Genomic DNA, 9,648 nt, shown 5'->3' with positions numbered 1-9,648 from the left:
GTAGTGTAATAAATACCATTTAAAATAACACAAGCATATTGCTATTACATTGTTATAACTAACTTCTTTCTAAGCAGGGTTTCTCACACACTCATAAACAGATACAGAGAACCACACACACACCCAAAAGACAGATGGCTGGCACAGACCTTTCATAAACACTGATAAGGCAGGAAAGGCCTTGATCAAAAGAGTGCTTGGGTCTGCATTTCACGAGATAATAGACACACACACGCATACCCAAGGACAGGGGGCTGACTACGCACACACAAAATCTCCTGTTTTTAGCTGAACATTTGGTAAAAAAGAACTTTTGCTATAAGACTCAGAAGGATGACGCCCAGCTCATCAGGACCAATCTGAGAAGACAACAACCTGTCCAGAACCAACCAAAGGACCAGAACTTCCAGACTCAACCTACTTTCTGTGGTGTATAAAATGTCTATGCACTCTGTTATCTGGGCTTTTTCTGGAGGTTCTCTATGAGCCGAAGGAACGAGACGCGTATCACGCTTGTACCAGATATTTTTACTCTTAAATAAAGCTGTCGCTTGTCATACAATTTACCACCTTGTCCGAATCGATCCTTGACCGGCTCGCCCTTCTCCATATCCAATTATCAACAGTAGTTATTCCTCCGCAGGGCAATCAAACAAGCGAAATGCCGGTATAAGGACAAAGTGGATTCACAACTCAATGGCTCAGACACCGAGATGTATGTGGCAGGGTCTACAGGCAATCACAAATTACAAAAAGAAAACCAGCCACGTCAGGACACCGACGTTTGCTTCCAGACAAACGAAACACTTTATTCTCCTTGTGGATAATACAGTGCCACTGATGCGACCCGCTACCAAGGACTGCAGGCCTCCCTCTCCTTCTCCGTGGCCGACGTGAGTAAGACATTAAAAACGTGTTAACCCTCGCAGGGCTGCCGGCTCAGACGGCATCCCTATCTGCATCATCAGAGCATGCGCAGACCAGTTGGCTGGTGTGTTTACGGACATATTCAAACTCTCCCTATCCCAGTCTGCTGTCCACATGCTTCAAGGTGGCCACCATTGCTCCTGTACCCAAGAAGGCAAAGGTAACTCAACTAATTGACTATCGCCCCGTAGAACTCACTTCTTTCATCATGAAGTGCTTTGAGAGACTAGTCAAGGATCATATCACCTCCACTTTACCTGCCACCCTAGACACTTCAATTTGCATCCGCCCCAGTACGTCCACAGATGATGCAATCGCCATCACACTGCACACTGCTCTATCCCATCTGGACAAGAGGAATACCTATGAAAGAATGCTGTTATTGACTACAGCTCAGCATCTCACCATAGTACCCTCCAAGCTCAACGTTAAGCTTGAGGCCCTGGGTCTCTGTGCAACTGAGTCCTGGACTTCCTGACAGGCCACCCCAGGTGATGAAGGTAGGAACACACATCTCCACTTCGCTGATCCTCAACACTGGGGCCCACAAGGGTACGTGCTCAGACCTCTCTGTACTCCTTCTTCACCCATGACTGCTTGGCCATGCACGCCAACTCAATCATTAAGTTTGCATACGACACACAAGTAGTGGGCTTGATTACCAACAAGACAAGACAACCTACAGGGAGGAGGTGAGGGCACTCGGAGTGTGGTGTCAGGAAAACAACTCTCACTCAACATCAACAAAACAAAGGAGATGATCGTGGACTTCAGGAAACAGCAGAGGGTGGCAATGGGGTTATGGTATGGGCAGGCATAGCTATGGAAACGAACGAAATGTATTTTATCGATGGCAATTTGAATACACAGAGATACCGCGATGAGATCCTGAGGCCCATTGTCGTGCCATTCATCTCGCCATCACCTCATGTTTCAGCATGATATGCACGGCCCCATGTCGCAAGGATCTGTGACTAACAGATGCATATCTGTATTCCCAGTCATGTAAAATCCATATAGAACTTTTAAAATTGGCTGATTTCCTTATATGAACTGTACTCAGTGAAATCTTAGAAATTGTTGCATGTTGTTTATACTTTTGTTCAGTATAGTTTTATTGCAAAGAGGTAAACTACTACCAGTTGATTGTACAGTCTCTGACTTATTGCCATTGCTAAATAATTCCCTCATAAGCCATAAGCATTTGGTGTTCTATTACACAACAAAAATTTTGTAATGAAAAAAAGCATATTCCCTGATATCTCCACTGTCTGCTTGCTGATTCGGACCTTAATCAACTCAATGGCTCAGACACGAGATGTATGTGGCAGGGTCTACAGGCAATCACAAATTACAAAAAGAAAACCAGCCACGTCACGGACACCGACGTCTTGCTTCCAGACAAACAAAACACTTTATTCTCCTTCTTGTGGATAATACAGTGCCACTGATGCGACCCGCTACCAAGGACTGCAGGCCCTCCCTCTCCTTCTCCGTGGCCGACGTGAGTAAGACATTTAAACGTGTTAACCCTCGCAGGGCTGCCGGCTCAGACGGCATCCCTATCTGCATCATCAGAGCATGCGCAGACCAGTTGGCTGGTGTGTTTACGGACATATTCAAACTCTCCCTATCCCAGTCTGCTGTCCCCACATGCTTCAAGGTGGCCACCATTGCTCCTGTACCCAAGAAGGCAAAGGTAACTCAACTAAATGACTATCGCCCCGTAGAACTCACTTCTGTCATCATGAAGTGCTTTGAGAGACTAGTCAAGGATCATATCACCTCCACCTTACCTGCCACCCTAGACCCACTTCAATTTGCATACCGCCCCAGTACGTCCACAGATGATGCAATCGCCATCACACTGCACACTGCTCTATCCCATCTGGACAAGAGGAATACCTATGAAAGAATGCTGTTCATTGACTACAGCTCAGCATTCAACACCATAGTACCCTCCAAGCTCAACGTTAAGCTTGAGGCCCTGGGTCTCTGTGCAACTGAGTCCTGGACTTCCTGACAGGCCACCCCCAGGTGATGAAGGTAGGAAACAACATCTCCACTTCGCTGATCCTCAACACTGGGGCCCCACAAGGGTACGTGCTCAGACCCCTCCTGTACTCCTTCTTCACCCATGACTGCKTGGCCATGCACGCCAACTCAATCATTAAGTTTGCATACGACACAACAGTAGTGGGCTTGATTACCAACAACGACAAGACAACCTACAGGGAGGAGGTGAGGGCACTCGGAGTGTGGTGTCAGGAAAACAACCTCTCACTCAACATCAACAAAACAAAGGAGATGATCGTGGACTTCAGGAAACAGCAGAGGGTGGCAATGGGGTTATGGTATGGGCAGGCATAAGCTATGGACAACGAACACAATTGTATTTTATCGATGGCAATTTGAATACACAGAGATACCGCGATGAGATCCTGAGGCCCATTGTCGTGCCATTCATCTTCCGCCATCACCTCATGTTTCAGCATGATAATGCACGGCCCCATGTCGCAAGGATCTGTGACTAACAGATGCATATCTGTATTCCCAGTCATGTGAAATCCATATAGAACTTATTTAAATTGGCTGATTTCCTTATATGAACTGTAACTCAGTGAAATCTTAGAAATTGTTGCATGTTGTTTATACTTTTGTTCAGTATAGTTTTATGCAAAGAGGTAAACTACTACCCAGTTGATTGTACAGTCTCTGACTTATTGCCATTGCTAAATAATTCCCTCATAAGCCATAAGCATTTGGTGTTTCTATTACACAACACAATTTTGTAATGAAAAAAAGCATATTCCCTGATATCTCCACTGTCTGCTTGCTGATCGGCCCATATAATGTGTCCACATCACTCAGTGTCTGAGTAGCATAGCATTTGAGATCAGGGCATACACTAACCACTGTGCTTTACCTTGTTACTTAGCAACAGGACATCCCATCTTTATGTAGGCCTACTATCGTCATATTATCGAGTAATCTTTATTTACTGGTAGTCATATGCACTGCAAGGCAGAATACTGTCTATTTATATCTGTCCTTAGAACTGATAAAGAAGGACCCTGAAATTATGCAATAAAAACGTTAACAGTAGAATCGGCCATATGTGGTGTGATGGCTCCACATATTGCATGTGTCAAATTGCAATTGTCCAAAAATCCAGTAGAATAGACTTGGGTTGAATATTCAGACCAGAGCATAGAGACACATTAAACCATAAAATCCATCTTCATTTCAACATTCAGAACAGGCACTTATATGATCAGGACAATAGGTGCTGATGATACCCATCACTTTCCACATTTTCTCTCTACAGCTAACCAATTATAGAGGTAAGAGAGTACAATCCAACTTCACAATGCAACCATGATCTAATTCACCTTAATGCTGATTACTTAGCTACATTTATCTGCTTTGGGTCGATTCAACCCAGTCAGTGCTGGGTGGTGATCATTAGGGCACACCATAGCAACATGAAATTTAGCATTTCTTATTGGACATGTTCAGATACTGTAGCGCCTCACTCTGTTTCAGACCGTTTTGTTCTGTTTAATGTATACTGAACACAACCCTGGTCACGCCTACCTGCAGGCCTTCGATTGCCAGTTTGAGAATGTTGGGCGTGAGCTTGGATGCCTGCTTGAAGGAGAAGTTACTCCAGTCGATGATCAAGATGAAGCCGTTGATCTGGAGTTCTTGGTTCTCTATGAGAACYTCCAGGGAGAGGAGGATGGCTCGGAGGATGTCTGTGAAAGAGCTCCTTCACAGAGAGAGAAAGATACATCAGATTGGGATACAATGCAGAACAATCCAGCACTGTTCTGTATCAAGACTATTACAATAATTCAATTATTTCTGTCCCGGGTCTGCTGGGTCTGACCATTGAGTGGGCCAGAAAAGGGCCGGAGTAAAGTCTTTGGGCAAGAGAGTGGTTGTTGTTTCGCTGTTTAGTTTCAAATTTAAATGTTTTAAGTATTCTATCAAATCAGTATGAATCAGTAGCTACAGTACAATTGTTTACTTGATTAATGAAACAATTACAACAAAGAAGCCATTTCAGTGAGACAAATGTGCCTACTAAAATATCTATGCACTCACCTTCCCTGGTCCCAGTTGGAAGCAAATAGGATGAGTATCTTCCTGCCATGCTGATCCGGAGTCTCCAAGACACCTGGGAAGCCGTCCATCAGAGCCCTCTTGATTCCCGGGTCGTCAACCTTGAAGCTCTGGAACATGTCCAGGTTCTGCTGGCGGAATTGAAAATACTGGGCCAGGAGCCGGAAGGTCTCTGCCTGGTTGAACTTGCGCGCCCGCAGAAACCTCAGGATGAAGTCGTCATCGGTGCGCAGAAAGCCGATGTCGGGCCGCGTCACGATCATGTCGCGCACCTGCTGGATGTCCGCATGGAGGGTGTCAGGGTTCTCGTTGAGCTCCTGACGAGCTTTCTCTGTGGTCTCGGAGCTCAGGCCCGCTTGCAAGTGAGTCATTATTTTGGCTTTAGTCAAGTTCACACTCTCTCTATATCTGGGTTTTGGCTAAATATTATTGTAGAGATCTCCTTAGTAAACAGTCTTGATTTCTGTTCTGTACATTTTTGGTGGCGTCTCACCAGCACACGCGTCTCTCCAGTACACCACCTCCTGAACTGTGTCACCTGTAGTGTTTAGCCTATGAAGAAAAGATATGGAAGATTTAGAGTAACTGGTCCACCAGTAGACTAAAAACATTCATCCTTCCTTCTTCTCTTCTTTAGAGTAGGCCTACTTGTTGTGTGTATGTACTGACATGTATGTGTAACTGATTGATGCACACACATTACATGTTAATGTGTTTAAATGTATGTAAATTGTAAAGTMTTTTGTCTGTAATGTCTTTTTCGTTATATGTCGGCTAATGGGGATCCTAATAAATCCAATTGGCTAAGCACTGATCCAACACAACTGGATAGGAGAAAATATTTGTTCCACTTCATATCTATCACAGATCCAATCAGGTCAGATCAGTAAATGTTCCAAGGAAGGGACAAAGAAAGGTTACATTTTTAAAGTAGTCGAACAGGGCCCTGGTTTGGGAAATGCATAAGGGCTGACCATTTCAACATCATACACAGTTCAAGTTGGGAAGGCGGGTATTGCTGACATCATGGACAAACCCATGGGCTACATTTTCTTGTGCATGGTCATCAGGTCAGAGTTCAAATATAACAGGCAGTACATTTTCCCAACCAACAATAAGCCTACCAGCTATGGATTTTGCACTGTGAAAAACCCAAATATTATGAAAATACAGTGCATTCGGAAAGTATTCAGACACCTTCACTTTTTGCACATTTTGTTACGTTACAGCCTTATTCTAAAATATATTAAATTGTCTGTTTTCCTCATTAATCTACACACAATACCCCATAATGACAAATCAAAAACAGGTTTAGAAATGTTTTAAAAATAAGAAGAAGAAGAAGAAACTGAAATATCACATTTACGTAAGTATTCAGACCCTATACTCAGTACTTTGTTGAAGCACCTTTGGCAGCGATTACAGCCTCGAGTCTCCTTGGGTATGACGCTACAAGCTTGGCACACCTGTATTTGGAGAGTTTCTCCAGTTCTTCTCTGCAGATCCTCTCGAGCTCTGTTAGGTTGGATGGGGAGCGTTGCTGCACAGCTATTTTCAGGTCTCTCCAGAGATGTTTGATCGCGTTCAAGTCTGAGCTCTGCCTGGGCCACTCAAGGACATTCAGAGACTTGTGCCGAAGCCACTCCTGCGTTGTCTTGGCTGTGTGCTTAGAGTCATTGTCCTGTTGGAAGGTGAACCTTTGCCCCCAATCTGAGGTCCTGAGCGCTTTGGGGCAGGTTTTCATCAAGGATACCTCAGTACTTTGCTCTGTTCATCTTTTCCTCGATGCTGACTAGTCTCCCAGTCCCTGCCACTGAAAAACATTCCCACAGCATGATACTGCTACCACCATGCTTCACCGTAGGGATGGTATTGGCCAGGTGATGAGCGGTGCCTGGGATCCTCCAGACGTGATGCTTGGCATTCAGGCCAAAGAGTTTAATCTTGGTTTCATCAGACCAGAGAATCTTATTTCTCATTGTCTACGAGTCCTTTAGGTGCCTTTTGGCAAACTCCAAGCGGGCTGTCATGTGCCTTTTACTGAGGAGTAGCTTCCATCTGGCCATTCTACCATAAAGGCCTGATTGGTGGAGTGCTGCAGAGATGGTTGTCTTTCTGGAAGGTTCTCCCATCTCCACAGAGGAACTCTGGAGCTCTGTCAGAGTGACCATCGGGTTCTTGGTCACCTCCCTGACCAAGGCCCTTCTCCCTCGATTGCTCAGTTTGGCCGGGCGGCCAGCTCTAGGAAGAGTCTTGGTGGTTCCAAACTTCTTCCATTTAAGAATGATGGAGGCCACTGTGTTCTTAGGGACCTTCAATGCTGCAGGAACGTTTTGGTACCCTTCCACAGATCTATGCCTCAAGACAATCCTGTCTCAGAGCTCTACGGACAATTCCTTCGACCTCATGGCTTAGTTTTTGATCTGACAGGCACTGTCAACTGTGGGACCTCATATAGACACACGTGTGCCTTTCCAAATCATGTCCAATCAARTTGTAGAAACAACATGCACCTAAACACAATTTTGAGGCTCATAGCAAAGGGTCTGAATACTTATGTAACAAAGTATTTCTGTTTTKWWWTTTTTTAAATAAATTTGCAAACATTTATAAAAAATTGTTTTCACTTTCTCATTATGGGGTATTGTGTGTAGATTTGAGGATTTTATTTAACCCATATTTCAATAAGGCTGTAAAGTAACAAAATGTGGAAAAAGTCAAGGGGTCTGAATACTTTCCGAATGCACTGTATACCGAGGTTATTAATATAATTATTATTTAATAATAATAATCGAAATCGGAAATAAAATCACAATGGTGTTATTTGCTATTTATTTAAATTTTACATTTGACTTAGCAAGACTGACATAGCCAATCGAATGCCATTACATTAGATTGCCTGCTGGTCCAAGCAGGTTCTCCGTGACAGTGACGCTCACCAATTACGGGTCAAACGCTGCGAGGGCCTCTCCCTATTTATTTATTTATGAAACATTACCTCATCTCCCTTGCTATTCAGAGATACAATTGTGAATAACATGCCAAATATTATGCCATTGCTCAATAACATAAAGTCCTATTCCATCTGCCGTTCACGGATTAATTGCGTTACATGACGTTCCGCACCGACCGCAATGTGAATCAGGACGAACTGCCATATACCCCAAAGAAAACCTGCCACATATTGATAAACACTTTTTATATACAAATGCTATAAATCCACATTGAGATAAATGAAATACTTACATGAACACCACGCCCTGTAAAACCAGCCAGGTATCCGATGAAGCGCAGGACTGCACAGCAGAAGTATCATTCCATTGATATTTATAAATACTGGCCATAAAGGGGTTTCAATAAATAATATATAGCCTATTTTTATCCAGTTGGCAAGGAAAACGTAAATAAAGAAAAATATAATATTTCCTTGAAAGGCTATCAAGTAAAAAAATATTTGAAATCCTGTAGCCTAAAGGACTGCGTTGTCTGAATGTATTCTACGGTGTAGGCTGCCTGAAAGGATGCTGTGCCCCATAAACGGAACAGATTGGCGGCCATGCGCGGCTGGGTCTGCTTCGATGACGGTTGTACGCACTCTGCCTGGAGGACGAATACGAGACAAACTGAGAACATATAGTGATGGAGACTCACAGAGGTGGGGAATCACCCCGCGGTGCTTAATTCCGTGTGCCGCAAAGTATCACACCATTCTCACGACGTAAACCATAGGCTATTCTCATCCAATTGCTCTTTTCAAGTCTCCAATAAAACATGTACGTAGTCTCCATCAGTTCCGTTCTCGGCAATTGCGCCCAGTTGGTTAGAATATGGTTTCTGAAGGACGCGCGCATCGCATCCCATGTCCAGTTCAAGCACAGTGGATTTTTTTTCACATTTGACAAATAAGCCTATAATCTTTGCCTTTTCACTAGGCCTAATGCAACTTATTATAGCCTATTGTACAATGCCAGAATAAGCATACTATACTTTATTAAAGTATATAGGATAGGTTAGTCTACTTGGGACCATATAGATCTAATCATGAGTTAGGGTCAATTCCATTTAAATGAWGTCAATTCCAAATAGACTTCAAACGTGCCATTTTTCAAAATAGGATTTTATTTCTTGAAACCTACTCTAACTAATAAGAAGTAAGAGTACCTTAACCCTAACTGGTGAGATACAGGAGACAGCAGCTTAAAGTCATTTTAGGCAAACTGAGGGCAGCAGTTCATCATGAAAAGTCTTCAAAGTGTGCTCCTTAGCCTCCTCTCTGGTGAGTTCATCATCATATCTACAGAGCATACAGTAAAGCTTATTTGAAGAACACTGAATGGACACTGTCAGTTGCTAAACACATTAGATTTGCTGTTGCTTTTCACTTATTGTTCTTTGTGCTGAACCAGCTAGTAACTAAAGGGCAGTTGTGTGTCTGATGTGAACTTGTGATCTCTCTCCAGCTGCTGTGGGGAGTGTGTCTATTATGKATGGGATCTTTGCATCTGGATATGAGGGAGGAGAGGCAGAGATCAGGTGCTACTATGGCCGTGGGTACGATAACTACTAGAACTACTCTGATATTGTAGTTAAAAC

General features: G+C 43.6%; 1 protein-coding gene across 1 annotated transcript in view; it reads right to left on the bottom strand.

Annotated features, from left to right (window-relative positions):
- LOC111953590 (clavesin-1-like) overlaps positions 1 to 8,871 on the bottom strand; it is a 21,794-nt gene extending 12,923 nt beyond the window's left edge. The window contains exons 1-3 of the mRNA XM_023972968.1: positions 8,302 to 8,871; positions 5,038 to 5,607; positions 4,525 to 4,699 (exon numbers count right to left, since the gene is read on the bottom strand). Of these exons, the coding sequence (XP_023828736.1) occupies positions 4,525 to 4,699; positions 5,038 to 5,426 (564 nt within the window). The 5' untranslated portion in view covers positions 5,427 to 5,607; positions 8,302 to 8,871. The remainder of the gene's footprint in view (positions 1 to 4,524; positions 4,700 to 5,037; positions 5,608 to 8,301) is intronic.
- Between the last annotated feature and the right edge of the window lie 777 nt (positions 8,872 to 9,648).

This window comes from Salvelinus sp. IW2-2015, linkage group LG27 (genome assembly GCF_002910315.2).
Source record: "Salvelinus sp. IW2-2015 linkage group LG27, ASM291031v2, whole genome shotgun sequence".
NCBI lineage: Eukaryota > Metazoa > Chordata > Actinopteri > Salmoniformes > Salmonidae > Salvelinus > Salvelinus sp. IW2-2015.
This window is presented reverse-complemented; position numbering and strand designations above follow the sequence as displayed.